Source organism: Rhododendron vialii, chromosome 7a, assembly GCF_030253575.1.
Source record: "Rhododendron vialii isolate Sample 1 chromosome 7a, ASM3025357v1".
In the NCBI taxonomy this organism is placed as follows: domain Eukaryota; kingdom Viridiplantae; phylum Streptophyta; class Magnoliopsida; order Ericales; family Ericaceae; genus Rhododendron; species Rhododendron vialii.
This window is the reverse complement of record NC_080563.1, coordinates 36,016,882-36,032,863: the sequence shown is the minus strand read 5'-3', so window position 1 is coordinate 36,032,863 and position 15,982 is coordinate 36,016,882. Positions and strand designations below refer to the sequence as shown.

General features: G+C 37.6%; 1 protein-coding gene, 2 non-coding genes and 1 pseudogene across 3 annotated transcripts; 3 read left to right on the top strand and 1 right to left on the bottom strand.

Moving 5' to 3' along the window:
* Nucleotides 1-1,746: 1,746 nt before the first annotated feature.
* Nucleotides 1,747-5,103, top strand: LOC131332185 (small ribosomal subunit protein eS6y-like; annotated as a pseudogene).
* LOC131334977 (small nucleolar RNA snoR126) lies at nt 3,068-3,155 on the top strand. Its single transcript, XR_009202373.1, has one exon. It is a non-coding gene; the product is annotated as a small nucleolar RNA snoR126 (small nucleolar RNA).
* LOC131334973 (small nucleolar RNA snoR8a) lies at nt 3,214-3,288 on the top strand. The gene has a single exon (XR_009202369.1). It is a non-coding gene; the product is annotated as a small nucleolar RNA snoR8a (small nucleolar RNA).
* Nucleotides 5,104-8,342: 3,239 nt separating the features above from the next.
* Nucleotides 8,343-13,564, bottom strand: LOC131332184 (phospho-2-dehydro-3-deoxyheptonate aldolase 1, chloroplastic). Its single transcript, XM_058366260.1, has 5 exons — nt 12,902-13,564; nt 11,752-12,029; nt 10,688-10,964; nt 10,308-10,553; nt 8,343-8,797 (listed from the first exon to the last, which is right to left on the bottom strand). Exons 1-5 carry the CDS (start codon nt 13,427-13,429, stop codon nt 8,537-8,539), a joined length of 1,590 nt encoding a protein of 529 aa, XP_058222243.1. The 5' UTR covers nt 13,430-13,564; the 3' UTR covers nt 8,343-8,536.
* Between the last annotated feature and the right edge of the window lie 2,418 nt (nt 13,565-15,982).

The following is a 15,982-nucleotide window of genomic DNA, read 5'->3' as shown; positions in this document are numbered from 1 at the left end:
ACAAGTTAGTATTTTTTAGGGTAATATGACTCATTATTTTTCTTTTGGCCATTGAAGATGGTCAGAGCTTTTCTGTTTATGTATGGGAGTACTGGAACTTTCTCCCATCTAGAGGTTGGTTGTTTGAGATTTTTGGTTGTGGCGAATTTGATTTTTGATTTTTTGGTTCAAATAGAGGATTTACTGCATGAATTTAGAGGTTTTGAGGCCAAAAATTGTGTCCATGGACTTCTCTAAATTGTGTCTTTGTTTCTACCGTAGATTGTGTATGTTACAGTGTTTTGTTTGTGGAACTCGAACAAGACCGAAAACGAGTATTCAAAAATTTTCTGATGCACGTGAGTTACTTATTATTAATAGCATAAGAAAAAGAAACTGCAGAATTGTTTATTGTCATAGTCGATGTCTTAACAATGATAGTAATGACTTGAATTCTTAGAGCATTTTCCAACCGGAGATGTCAAATCTAAGGTGACGACTAGCAAACTTTTAAAGCCAAGCAAAGTCCAATGCTGTCTTTGGGCGTGCCAAATCCAAAGGGGATTTGGAGAATTGGCAATGGCATGAGGCGAGTTCTACTGTGAAGCCAAGAGCACAAAGGCCTAGTTTTTGGCATCATAAGCATTTTTTTTGTCCTTATTCAAATTTTATTTCGCATTTGTTAATTTTTCATCAATTTTTTGAGAATTATTGCTTTGTCATGACGAGAGAAATCTAAAAAGTAAAAAATTACCGTTGAAATTCATTTTTTTAAAATAAAGCCGAAAAAATTGGCTTATTTTCGTCTTCATTCAAAAAAATTTTGCATTCTGATCGTAATTTTTTATTTTTAAGATTCCTTTCGTCATGACGAAGCAATAATCCTCAAAAAATTGACGAAAAACTAACAAATGCGAAAAAAAATTAAATAAAGACAAAAAAACAAATCATTTGACTTTATAATGCCAAACTAGGCCTTCATGCCAAATTTGCTTTTGTTTGAAATTGACTGTTGGTGAGAAATAAAATAATAAAATTTGACATTGTGGTTGGAGAGAAGAGGATTTGATTATCAAATTTAATATTGTCAAAATAACACATAAAACTTTCCCATATATTTTTTAAAAATCTGCAAATTTAAAGCAATGGGCTGGAGATATTTTCCAAAGAGCATCATGGACTATTTTTAAACAAAAGTAATTGTCAAAATTATTGTTGGTCCACAAGTGTAACTTTTATTTTTGTCTTTATCAAAATTTTATTCGTGTTTGAGTTTTTCATGAACTATTGGTCCGTCTCGATCATCATAATTGTTTAGTTTTTCAATTTTTCTCATTGAATTGACTGATAATTCACAAAAATTTGACGCCAAAAATAATAAGCCACTGAAAAAAATTTGAATAAAAACAAACCAGACAGTTGGGTTGACAAAATAAAGAAAAAACCGGGGCCCTTGAATGCAGAGAGAAGGAAGCCATAGCATTTGGAGCGAGAGGATTTTCAGGCTCGAGCGGTGACCTTGTGGTGCCCACTCCATGCATTTGGGCTGTCGATTTTGAACGGCTCAAATTTGGAGATAGAAAGGGGAGAGAGAGTGGTGGGAGATGAGAGGGAAAATAGTGTTTTAATCTGGACCGTTCAATACATTTTTAAATGGCCCGAATGTGTTGCTCGGGTATCACGTCGGCCGGGTGGCGTGGTACCCATCCGGCACCCAAAAATTTCTCGGAGCATTTGAGTGAGAGAGCAGCGGCCGAAATCCTATCGCAGAGACTTTATTTACTATTTATATCTGCTGTACACTTCCTTGGGCTGAAGCCAAACCCTCGTTTGATCCAAGATGAAGGTTCGACCTTTACGCAGTCTACATAGAACATTTCCTCACGATTCTAACAATTTTCTCACCTCACGATTCTCTCCGCTTAACCTTTGATTATTATTTTTTTGGTTCAGTGCAGTATTGCCAACCCGACTACCGGCTGCCAGAAGAAGCTCGAAATCGACGATGATCAGAAGCTGTAAGTTGTTCCAATCATAAGTCACATAATGCATGTGCGGGTGCGAGGCGAGCATGAAAGCGTCTTTAAAAAAACCTCCCAAACTACGATAAGTGAGCGCGAGCATTGAGAGCGCGAGCGGAGAGCGATGATTGAGAACACGAGCAACAACCACTTTGAAGGATTATGTGACTCAGGACTTCCATCACGTCAACTGAATGCTTAATATTCTTGTTTTTGTTATCGATACACTTTTTCGCACTGATTTTTATTTTTTCCAATGCTTACTTGTTGATTACATCGTTAGTTTTACGTAAAATTGATTATTTCATCAGTGTGTGTGTGTGTGTGTGTTACGGGGAGGGGATGAGTTGGTAATTTGCTTGATCCTTAAGGGTACATTACTACATTTACTGTATTTTTTCTTGTAGCTAGGAAGCTGCTTCTGGGATTATTGGTGGTCATAAGAAACAGTTATGGTATATTGAACTCCACGGTCGAGTACCACGGCAAGAATGGATCACTTTTCCAAGTGTTAGATTGAGGATTAATTTTGAATCGAGCTTTAGGGCTATATTGGGGTAGTTTACCTCCAAGTCTAAACATACGAGTAAACTGTCTTTGATTTGGATGGAATTAATGTTTCCATTTTGGTTATGTCGAAAACAAATGGCAATGGAAAACCTTTGTGTTTAATTAGAAAAGAGTTGATTTATGGGCTTATGGCTCAGCCTCAAGAACTGTGTTCTAGATTGGGGGATGGTCTTCTAGAAAAGAGTTGGGCCTCGATAGGTTCATATCAGCAGATCAGCGAATAGGCTCTGCTCAAGATGGGTATGACCCTTCGAAGAATGGACCATAGCGTCGTCATTTATGGGCTTATGGCTTAGCCACAAGAACTGTGTCTCATTTTGGGTCAGGGTTTGGCATTAAAATCTGCCTATATATATTGGCGAACTACATTGGAGTATGTTGCAGTTGATTAAACAAAATAGAGTTCTTGTGATTTTCATGAATTTTTTTTCTTTTGTTTTTTGTTTTGAGGTTCATTGCTATCGCTTATGCCTTTTTTTTTTTCTGAGAAATTTTGGGGGCAATGCAAATAGAAATCGTTTTTCGATGCTGATTTTTTATTATTAGATCACATTCTGATGACCTATTTGTGCGTGTCTGAGCCTTTATTTCTTTCACTTTATATTTTGGCACTTTTTTTGGTTTTCTCCCTTGAGATTTGGAAATTTTTGATATGAGAATTTTATGGTTTGGGTTTGGCATGAAAGACTCTTCTATACACCCATAGAATCTGAGCATTCCCCAACCCAATTGATGCTTTTAGATTTTCATGGATTAAATTTTCAATCAAGAAAATGTGAGCTAGAAGAAATGAAACTATCGCTAATTGCTTGACATACGTTTTAGTTTTTTGTAAACACTTCCTTATTTATGGAATATGAGCTTATAAAATTCCTTCCTTTTGGAGTACAAAAAGTTAAACAATTAATATTCCTGTATGGTACTGGAGTTTATGTGTTTAATAAATGTTCTTTCCTTATAAGAATGCAAAAGTGATTGGCCTTTTATTTTCTCTTTTCTTTTAAATGCATAGCCTAGCTTTTTATGACAAGAGGCTCTCACAAGAGGTTAGCGGAGATGCTCTTGGAGAGGTATGCACTTGCACTCCTACATTTGTCTGTGAATTCTACTCTGAGTTTTAACAATTACCTCAAGGCCTTTTCTTTGGTTTAATAGGAATTTAAGGGCTATGTTTTCAAGATTATGGGAGGATGTGACAAGCAAGGATTCCCCATGAAACAGGGAGTGTTAACAACTGGTCGGCCCTGTCTCTTGCTCCAAAGAGGTGGGATTACTATTCTGTTGAGTGTATCTTCAAGCTGGTCACATTTGTTTTGGTGCACTGCGATCTTTTTCGAAGGATTTTTTGCATTTGCTACAGGATACTGATCTGGAACATCTTAATTTTGATTGGATAGGGACTCCGTGCTTTCGTGGACATGGAAGGCGCACCGAAGAGAGGAGGAGGAAGTCTGTTCGTGGGTGCATTGTGAGCCCAGACCTTTTTGTTTTGAACTTGGTTATTGTGAAGAAAGGTGAGAGCGAACTTCACAGCCTGACTGACACTGAGAAACCAAGGTTGAGGGGTCCTAAGAGGGCATAAAAAATCTGTAAACTCTTCAACCTCTCTAAGGAAGACGATGTTCGAAAGTACGTGAACACGTACCGTCGGACGTTCACGAACAAAGCTGGTAGGTTTTAATGTTTTTGATAATCTTATATGGAAGTATTGATTGCATGTGAAAATGAGGGCTTTTCATTCATTTTTGATAGATTAAGGACTCTAGTTGTTTGATTTTTATGTTCTATTGTGTATGGAAACATTGTATTGATTTGTATGTTCTATTGTGCATGGAAGTAACGTTTTGATTCCAGTGTCCTTGAGCTAGAAACTTCGATGCCATGTTAGGAATTGTGTTAAAATTCCCATGCTATGCCTGTTCTCTAATTTGTTCTTTGCTAGTCTCTTTATTTGAAAATAATTGTCGTCCTCGGACAACGTGGTATGAAGATGAGGTCTAGTTGTGTTATGTTTGTAACAATTTTTCTAATAAATTTGTAATTGGCGGGGAAGAAGATCAGTAAAGCTCCTAAGATACAGAGATTGGTTACTCCATTGAATGTGCTAAAATTGCAGAGAAGAAGAAGAGAATTGTGAAGGCTAAGACCGTGGCCGCTGAGTACCAGAAACTCCTTGCTTCCAGATTGAAGGAGCAGAGAGAGAAGAGGAGTGAGAGCTTAGCCAAGAAGAGATCCAGGCTCTCCGTGGCTTCAAAGCCATCCATTGCTGCTTAAGGCCTGTGCGCTCAGAAAGTTCTGCAATCTTGTTGAAGTTAGGGTTGATTTTAACTTCCTATAGACTATAGTAAGGAATTCAATATGTAATTTTGTAATTACTAATTACCTGTCCATTTGGAGATGTTTATGGTTCTTTGGTATTTTTGTTTTGGGATCTTAATTTTGTTTAGTTGTTTTAATAGGACATGCTTTATCAATTTGCGCGTAGACAACGCTTCTGGTCTTCGCAAGATGAGTTTTTCTTCACAGAACAAGAATCACGACAAAAACACTTCGCTAATCATCGTCAACACATGACATTAGATTATATTTCAACTCATGAAATGACGAATCAACAATGCCCTAATGCCCATTAGCAATTTTGGAACTGTACCAAGCACCCTTATTCGTCCCGCCAATCCTCTTTTTTTTCTTTTTCTTTTTTTTTCCTTCTGAGAAATCATAAAAAGCAGTTGATACTGAGAGAGAAAACTGCAGCACAATTTAAGCAAAATTCAAACATCCAATATTCGAGGAGAAAAAACATGCAAGTATGCAACACGGATCCAAATGTCTTAAAGTACACAACGTAAAGGAATAGCAGCCAAAAATAAAGCCGTGGTTTTAGAAATGGTTTAGTAATAAGTCTGTTTTTGGTGCGATGCTACCGCCATCGCTGCTGTAAATCGCCTTAACTTGCCATCTTGCTGCCACCAGAGAACCACCAAAATGTCGGGATCATAGGTTGTCAGTTGCCGGAACAGAATACCAAAAGAGAAGCACCCACGATCGAAATCTCTCGTTCTCTCTCTCTCTCAAGCCCACAAAACCAGAGGGAAGGCCCTGTAGGAACTAGAAAAGAGAAACAAGCAAAACAAGAAAGAACAGTAGAAAAACAAAAACAAATAAAGGTAACAAACATACACACCGAGGGATTGCCTCAGTGGTTCAGGCAGATGCACAGACTTTCTTTGGAAGTACTCCTCAAGGTCTGGCACCAGAGGTTTGGGTTGCAGAGTTAGGTCTATTTAGTGGCTTTGTTGTAGGAATGTTCCTCCATTACAAAAAAGAAAAGAAAAAAGAACTCCGTCTATGGCGGCAATTCAAAAATGAAGAGAGTAGGGACTCTTGCAAACACTTTTCCACTTTGAAGGAGAGGAAGAGAGTAATTTCATATACCAACTTACCTAGGCAATTGCTGACTAGAGAGGGTATAATAGACCCTTTAAACACACACACATAATACACAAACTCCTGATGTGAGAGCCAGTCCAGCTGATGCAGGCCCAAGAGCCTCGCCACTAAAGAGTGGCACTACGACAGAGGGCTCAAGGAACCTGCACCAGAGGTGCGTGGGCTCTACACACAATGCACCGTTAGTGTACATGGGACTCACACACCCATGTGAGTGTGTTGTGCATTACTCGTATTTGTCAGTGCAAGTGTTGGTGGTTTTGGACTTTTTGGTAGGAGGGTATCTCAGCTACCTCACAACCATCAACAGGAAACTTTCGAGAAGCTCTCTAGTCTCGACCTAAGGTCCTATTTCAGAAATTTTTTTAAAAAATAAACAGCTTATTTTACATTTTTAAACTTAAAAATAAAGTAAATGACAAATAATTTTTCAATTTTTTTTGCATCGTATAAAAGATTTCATCGAGATCTTCCAAAAAAGATCCATATTATATATTTTTAGATTTCAATAAGTCCATAATATTTGAACTTGAAATTGCCTTCTTAAAAAATAAATTTTTTTTTTTGGTTCCGGAACGGAGCCTAAACCCCTCTCACGAGTTGATTTAGCATGAGTTTGGGCGAGAGGTTACCCTGAGTTTGGACTAAATTAATTTTTTTTTGTAAGTAGTGCTTTATTTTTCGCTCTTAATGATTTTTCTTTGATAAGTTGTTGGTCAAAATATTTGATTTTTTCTTACTAAAGAAATAGAAAAAATAAATCTAATATCAGCTGAGGTTGAAAAAAATCCGCAAATTAACAACGAAGTTGCCGGAGATCAAAAAAGGAAAAGAAAGAAGATCCTGAAAAATAGGGCCCAACCTAGGGTGCAGCCTCCTTGGCCAGGTCCCTATATACTTGATTTTCCATCTGTGCTTCTCAGTTAAGATAGTACTCCTATCATTTTCTATGGAGGGTTCGAATCTGTGGTAGATCCGGCACGTGATAACCACACCCTCCTACGCTCCTAACTGTACCTGCATTTCACAAATTAAAAATCACCGATTCGTCAAGCCCCAAGCCACATGGACAAGGATACCTACTACAGACGGATGATCAAAACAAATCCGTTATCTGCCTCCTAAAGTCTCACGTTCAAAAATTCGGTAGTGATGTTCAATTTGAGACTTCAGGAAGTTTTTTGGTAAAATAAATGGAGAAAGATAGATAGAGAAATGAGAGTAACAATTGGATAGAAAATTTATTAGGAACTGTGTGTAGAAAAAAATGGGTCTAAAATCTCAATACGAACATGTTCTAAGGTATTAATAACTCTTTTAGGATAAGTCCAAATGGAAATTTCCACCAATTTTTAGTGAACAGTAGAATTGAGCCTCAGGGTTAGTCAGGATACATGAAAGACAGGTATCTTAAAGGAGAATGGGAATGTGATTTCAGAACTCTAACATTCCTATGTTTGTGAAGAGTGAGAAGGAGAATGAGATTATTGATCTCCCAATTCATGAGGAATCTGATCTCTCTTACCCCCATGAGAATCTTGGATTCCTGACTCAATCAATATAAAAAGGAAACGTTTGACTTTAAAATATTTTCAAAATAAATGATTCCTAAAGAAGATTACTTAATTAATCCAAACGTCGGAATAGAACTACCCTGGGTATCGAATTACTAGGAATTTGATTTTTGGTAATGAAATTCTTATTCCTACGAAAGATTACAGGCATCTTTGCTTGGATTTTAATTGGACTACCCGCAAATGGGAGGTGGAATCAGACCCAAGGATTAGTCAAAAGTATGCGTAAGCCAACCCGAACACTTGAATTATTAAAAAAAAGGATAGCTGCCGGCTAAAACCAATAATGTTCATCAGTAATTAATCACTTGAAATTTTTTATTGACGACTTGAAAATGGGATCATCCAAGAAGAATTTCTGATTTTTTTAGCCACAAGATTACTCATGAACCTTGCTTGTTCGACCTGACTGAATTGATATATAACAAAATAAGATACATAAATAATCCCAATCTTACAGAGTATTATTGAGAAAATTAATAAAACCTACTGCTATTGTATATCCAATGGTTTAGATATATCGTGTTTTTCAAATAAATCCAAACAATAAGTTCAGAAAAAGAAAGTGGCAAGAGATTTTAAGAAAAAGTTTACAAACACAACCTCATAAGTGAACATCTCAAAAAAAACAAAAAACCCCCCCGTAAGTGAGCAGTGTGATTCGTCCTCCGGAGATTAATCGAGGTGCGCATAATCTGGTTCAAACACTTCAGTTATTGTAAAAAAACCCAACTATATACCAGCAGAATGCAGCAACAAATTTTTGCTTTATTCCCATCTCTTCAAAGTCTCAAACCATCACTTTCTTCCAGTATACACTTACAATACATAACATACTTGAAAACTAAAAAAACCCGAGACATAGCACAATACAAACAGACGGCAATACATTTAGAAGAAAGAACAAACATAATCTGCGGGTCTCGATTCTTGAAGCCCGTTCTAAAGCCCTAATGAACGCTGCTGGGATCCAAGCCGCCTCTTCCGTAGCCTCTCTGCGATAATAAAAGCAAGCTCAAGTGATTGAGAAGCATTGAGCCTAGGATCGCAGTGGGTATGGTAGCGGGAACTGAGGTCATCAAAAGTCACGGTTCGGGACCCACCGATGCACTCTGTCACGTTTTGGCCAGTCATCTCTAAGTGTACTCCCCCCGGGTGACTTCCTTCTTGCTCATGGACATCAAAGAATGCTCTTACTTCAGCCTGTCGCCAACAAGATACATAATTTAACCCTTTCAATTGGTAAATTTATTGGTTCTTATCTAAACAAAAACCTCCACGGGAAGTAATTTTGCTTGTGTTCAAGGAGTGAATATGTAATTCCCAATTTAAACAAACAAAACGAAGCAACAAAATCAATTCTGCGCATATCATCAAAACACTGCAATATACTCGGATTATAAGACCTACGATTTACAACCCCGTAATGTCTAATCTGAGAAAAAAAGCTCGTAAAGAGCCGCAAAAGACCAGAGGCTTTTCGCCTAACGGCATCAGGAGTGCATTTAAGAGCCAAGAGAAAGGAGGCCAGCATTTTGACTCCTCTATGAAGGCGTTAATCTAACTATCCTAAAATGCTAACTTTCACCAAGCAAAAAAAAAAAACCAAAGAAAAGGAAAAAAAAGCCCCAAAAATGGATACCAAGTAAAAGCCAAGTCATAGATAAGGACAAATAACCACCTTACCCACCACAGGATCGTCTCATATGAGTTGTTGAATACACACGTTTAAGGATTCTCATTTTGACTATTTTACCAAACCAGCAACTTCATGTGGTCACTTTCCTCACCTACCCTCTCCATTTACAATCTTTTATGGAGTCTCCTGCTAAGAAATGAAGACTGCTATTCCTTGAAGCTAAAAAAATGCCCACAATTCAAAGTGGTTCAACTAAGTAGCCCCCACCTAAGGAGTGACCCAGGGTCTCAACTGTCCAGCTTATAGGAATGGGAAAAGACCAAGACAGACAAAACAACGAATCCAGCTCATAAAATCATGCACATGGCAAGGACATTTTGTTGTTCTAACAAAAAGGCAAACATTGATTGATTGATGATATTCACAGACTATGATCTTTTACCCAAAACAATGAATCCACTTCATAAAATCCTTCACATGGCAAGGATATTTTGCTGTTCTAACAGAGACAAACATTGATGAATGATTGACTCTGATCTTTTACGGAAAACAATGGATCCGCTTCATAAAATCTTTCACATGGCAGGGACATTTTGCTGTTCTAACAAAGACAAACATTCATGAATGATTGACAATGATCTTTTGCGCAAAACAATGGATCCACTTCATAAAATCATTCACATGACGAGGAGATTTTGCCGTTCTAACAAAGGCAATCCTTGATGAATGATGATACTCAAGACTATGAAACTACCCATAAAATCTAGCCAAAATTGTGCAACAATGGTAAAAATGAAAGACATCTCATAAGCAACGGCTTTTACACTAACCCCCATACAAAGTCATTATACTTAAGTACTTTAAAAACATGCTATAATTTGAAATTACTTGCGTTTGGGCACGAGTTAGCATTTGTCTGTGATGTCCTAAGTATCTTTACCATTTTGTCAAACATTACTCAAATTTGTTCATGTTGAAACCATTTTGAAGGTCAAATATAGTAGTGCATTAAACTTCGCACAAAAGATACAGCCGAAAGAAAATTAACAGAGAAGTAGACGCTGAGAAATTTACCCTGATGGCGTCGAAGGGGCGAGTTTTGAGACCGCAAGGAGCCTTGATAGTGTTTCCATGCATAGGATCACTAACCCAAGTCACGATTTGCCCTTCCCTTCGAACCGCCCTAATTAGATGAGGAAGCTTCACCCTCATGTTCTCTGCTCCCATTCTAGTGATAATTGTAATCCTCCCTGGTTTGTTCTGAGGATTCAAAATCTCAATGAGCTTAACCAGCTGACTCGGATCCATTTTGTCACTCACCTGTGTCATTAAAGAAAATATTCATAAGACCACCTAATCTTATTCAACATCTTGATATCACTAATTGACATCATGAATCAAACAGATTCTACTTCACAATATAGCAACTAAGTCGGGAAGAAAAAATGCAGTACCTTAATTCCAAGGGGATTAGCAACGCCTCTCAAGAACTCAACATGGGCACCATCAAGTTGTCGAGTTCGTTCCCCAACCCAGACGAAATGGGCAGAACAATCATAGTAGAGGCCGGATGTTGAATCCAACCTTGTGAGAGACTGCTCGTAAGGTAAGAGCAAGCATTCATGAGACGTCCAAAAGTCGGTGGTTGTCATAATAGGATGGTCCACTGTAAGTCCAGCAGCAGCCATGAATCCAAGGGCCTCATCAACACGGTTAGCTAGTTCTCGATACCTGAACTTGCCATCACAACAATAAACCTTGTAGGATCAAAATCAACTCAACTTAACCCAATAGAACTCCAATATGAATTTGGCCTCAACAAAATCTAGTTTGGGTTCTGAACTCCAAAATACTCTAGCCACAAGACAAGGGAAAAAGGTCTTTTAACAGCCGATAGACTGCCTTTTGTATTAACATGGCCTTTTGTGTTCCTTTCATTTCGAATCAAAACATCTATTCGTGTGGCTCCTAATTTCACCAATAGCACTGCCACATCATGCTCGACGGACTTCATGAAGAATTTCTGTTTGTGTTCCATCTTAGTGGTCATATTGAGCATGCAACAGAAACAAGTTTGAGCGCAAAATTTCCTAGCACTCATAATAACAGAAAACAGCTCAAGGCAAAATGGTAATTCGACAACTAAATGGACAGCTAATGTCTTGCATAACTCCAAAAAAAAGATAAGCCAGTTACATTGACGGAGGCCTAAATTGTTTTGAAAATAACCAGAGTCCAAATGGTATAGTATGTCGACATCAGAAGCCATAAATAACAACAAAGCTCATGAAAGTGACTTAAAATCACGTTGTTCACTTGATTAAAAAAGAGCATAACTCAGAATCTCCGAAAAACAAAAGCAGAATTAAGACACAAAACATACATCACCTAAACAAGTGCGTCCAACAAAAGTAGAGCCTAACAAAACAGACGTCATCTAAAGAAGTGTTTCCAAAAGAAGAAGAAGCAAAATTAAGGAACAAAACAACTGTAAAATGAGAGACTGAATTTGTCATACCTGTCTCCCTGTTCGCTGTGCTCTGTGAAATCCATATTCCACTGGTTGACCCTCTGCATTGCAGCATACCCTCCGGTGGCAAAAGCCCTCAATAGATTGAGAGTAGCCGCAGATTGACAGTAGGCCCTAATCATCCTATGCGGGTCTGGAATCCTCGACTTGGAATCAAAGGCGTCTCCGTTGATGTTATCTCCTCTGTAACTTGGCAGCTTCACTCCGTTCTTCTCCTCGAAATTATCCGATCTGGGTTTTGCAAATTGACCCGCCATTCTTCCCACCTAAATAACCAATACCCAGTATCCAAATTTTACTCACACCACAATAAACTCAAATCAACAGAAGACAATGATAAACCTTCTACAGAAATAGCCCGTGTTATCCAAAGCCTTTCAAATTCCTAGTCCTATATTCCTATCACCATATTAAAGCATCCAACTCAATGCAATGAACGAAGAGGCCGCCTTCCAAATATCTAGCTTTGGCTAGGCAAATGTAGAAAGACTGGTGGGTTACACTCTTCCGACTAATTTCGGGGTGGCAGATACTAACTTTGATCAAAACAATTCGGGGGGTGACGAACCTATATAACATGAACCAATTTATAAAGAACACTACTAAAGTTGTTGAATTCCAATTCATGGTAGATTTGGAGGTGATAATCAACCGATATGGACAATATCATTTTTTTACTATTACAAGTGGTAGAACAATACAAATATCTGAATTATATCAAACATGACATGGTCCCACAATCACACTAAGCCCAACTGATAACTAAATAACCATTTATAACGTGTGGCAAAAAAAAAACTCCGAACTATATAAAAGACAAAAAGTACAACGACGGCCAACTGAGCTAACCTCAATTGATATGAACAAGATTTTTAACACCCAAAATCCAAATTTCGTTCAATTTACATTACAAAATTTCTTGGCGTGGGACTTGGGGTTTGCTCTCAGCTAAGGTGTCAGGTTCAATTTCCCTTATAGCAACTCTTGGGACCACCTCACCCCATGCATGAGCACGTGAAACGGCGTGGGAGGGGTGGGGTTGCAGGGAATAGTCTGAGGTGCTCGCAAGCTCGGCCCGAACCACGGCATTACCAAAAAACCAAAGAACATAAATAATACCCACTGATCAGAATGTTACCTTGACCACAGGCATTTGTCCACCGAACATCAACACGGCCCCCATCTGTAGCAAAATCCTAAACGTATCCCTAATGTTATTCGCATGAAACTCCTTGAAACTCTCCGCGCAATCCCCGCCCTGCAGCAGGAAAGCGTTCCCCATCGCCGCCTCGCCGAGGCGCTCCTCCAGGTTCCTCGCCTCCCCGGCGAACACTATCGGCGGGAAGGCCTCGAGGGTCTTGAGCACCGCGTCAAGCTCCCCCTGATCCGGGTACTCCGGCAGCTGCAGCGCCGTCTTCTTCTTCCAGCTGTCCACCGCCCACTTCGTAGTTGTAACCGTTGTGGTCCCTACAGTCGCGACGGCCGCGGCGGGTGCCTTTGTTGTTGTTGTTGATATGGGGGTCTTGGAGGGGTCGGTGGAGTGGACGGCTGAGATGGGTTTGAGGGATCTTGGTTTGGTGGAGAGGGATTGGGAGGAAGGGAGGAGGGTTTGGGTTTGGTACAAGGGTTTGGTGGGGAGGAGAGAGGTGTTGCTTGCGAGAGCCATTTCGGGTTGGGATTTTGGAGAGAGAGAGAGAGAGAGGTACCTGAGAATGTGGGAATGGAGAGGGGGGTACCTGAAGAGGAGAGGAGGAGGAGAGAGGGGAGATTTATAAGAGAAGGTTTTTAGGTGGGGGGAATGGTGACGAAAGAGGGGCTGGTGAGGATGTGGGGTGGTGGTGGTGGTAGGTGGTTGATGGAGGGTATTTTGGTAAATTTACTGATTACCAAACAAACCTAATATTGTTGTAAGAGGCCGAGTATAGGTACAGACAACGGAGTACCGACCGTGTGTGAGGCTCATTTTTTTAGTCTCGCACAAATGATCAGAACTGTTAATTAATTGTCAAATTACTTTTCAAGTTTACCTGTAAAATTGATCTCATTCTAATATATGTAAGTGTTGATCCAATTCAACGTTCAATTTTTCTTTCAGAATTCAAGATCTTGGATTTCGAAAAAATATTGGATGATTGGATCGAACACGTCTATTGAATTGAGCTTAAATTTTGCAAGGTTACTTGGAAAAATTATTTAAAAAATAATCAACGGTTTGAATTATTTATGCGAGACCCCAATATGGGGACTCACAAATGGTTTGGACCCCATTGGAACCTTTTTGGTTGGTACCCTTAGCATTAAACTTGTTGCTCCGAACAAATTTTTATTTTTGACTAGAAGTTATCTACTACTCCTATTTTATAAAGACTAGGTTTTTTCCGTCGTGCAAGTACGAAGATTTCGTGCCCGTGGAAGTGCTTTATATACCACAATTTACAATTTTAATGAAATAACACAAAATTATACTCGAATAATCTCAACAGTCACATGTAGCCTTTAATGAATTTATCTTGTATTTAATAGTTTCTACTATTCTCCTCCATGGAGAATCTTTTTCTCTCCATAATTTCCAACCATGACACAACGCACAATCTCCAATCACTTATCACTTTTGTGACAAATTGATTTATTAACGTCTATTCAGTTTCAATTTGGCCACGAATACCTCAGGGTACCTATTGTCCAATTTCTACGTTTACGTAGTAATTCAAATTACAATAATCCAAGTAATAATCAACAGCATACAAAAGTCACAAATACAATATCTGACACAATAGTATTCTAATTTATTAAATATTAATTGACGAATAAGCCAAAATAAGCATACGGCGGTTTGAATAAAATCATTGTCTTAAGATAATGTTTTTCCTTTTTCTTTTACCAAACTAATAATATCAACTTATACATTATTCTCAAAATCATTTATTCTATTTCTTTATTATCACAAAAATAAATATTTAGTCAAACAATTAATTAATACACTTAAAATTAAGTCTACTTCTCACATTTAGAATTTATATAAAACATTTTCACTAATTTTCTATTTAAAATATTATCTTTAACTACCATATTATTATTCATAGATTTTCCAAACTAATTTTTATTCGAAAGTGCATATTACTAAATTTAGTATTTACTTAACTTTATTTTTTTTAAAAACAAAATACAATAAATGTTTAATATTAGATCTTTATAATGCGGTGATATGAGACTAATATGGCCGATAATATATTTTGAGATTAGCTTATAAGTAGTAACCATTTTTTTTTGTTGCTAAAAGAAAATATCTCCTCATTTACATTTTAAATCTAAATCCTTACGTATTTAATTATTATATAATTACTACATAAACTACGATTATTCCGATAAATTTATTAATTGCATAATTTTTCATGTACACATGAATTTCAATACCACAATCCACCATAACTTCTTATCTACGCAATAATTTATTAAGGTTTCGGGTTTCCGAAAAACTACCTCAAACGCGATTCTAAGCTTAGGTAAGTGTTGCACAGTGTCTGTACAATGCTGTGGTGTTTTTTCTGAAATCTGAATTTATATAAAATATTTCCACTAATTTTCTATTTAAAATATTATCTTTAACTACCATATTATTATTCATAGATTTCCCAAACTAATTTTTATTCGAAAGTGCATATTACTAAATTTAGTATTTACACTTTATTTTTAAAAAAAAACAAAATACAATAAATGAAAATATCTCCTCATTTACATTTTAAATCCAAATCCTTACGTATTTAATTATTATATAATTACTACACAAACTACGATTATTCCGATAAATTTATTAATCTCGTAATTTTTCACCTACACATGAATTTCAATACCACAATCCACCATAACTTTTTATCTACGCAATAATTTATTAAGGTTTCGGGTTTCCGAAAAACGACCTCAAACGCGATTCTAAGCTCGGGTAAGTGTTGCACGGTATCCGTACATTGTTGTGATGGTTCCAAAATCTCGAGGCGGCGTTCGGCGGCACTCCAATGGGACCCGCAGCGACGGCGCGGGTGTGGATGGTTTAATTAATGTTTAGATATTAATATTAATCATTATATTATATTATATTATATTATTAGGTTAGATAGGTAAATAGGGCAAAATCAAGGGGCAAATTGGTCCAAATTGAAAAGTGTCCAAACCCTTTCAATGTTCTTTTATTGTTAGGTTAGAAAAAGAGCAAGTAAAAAAA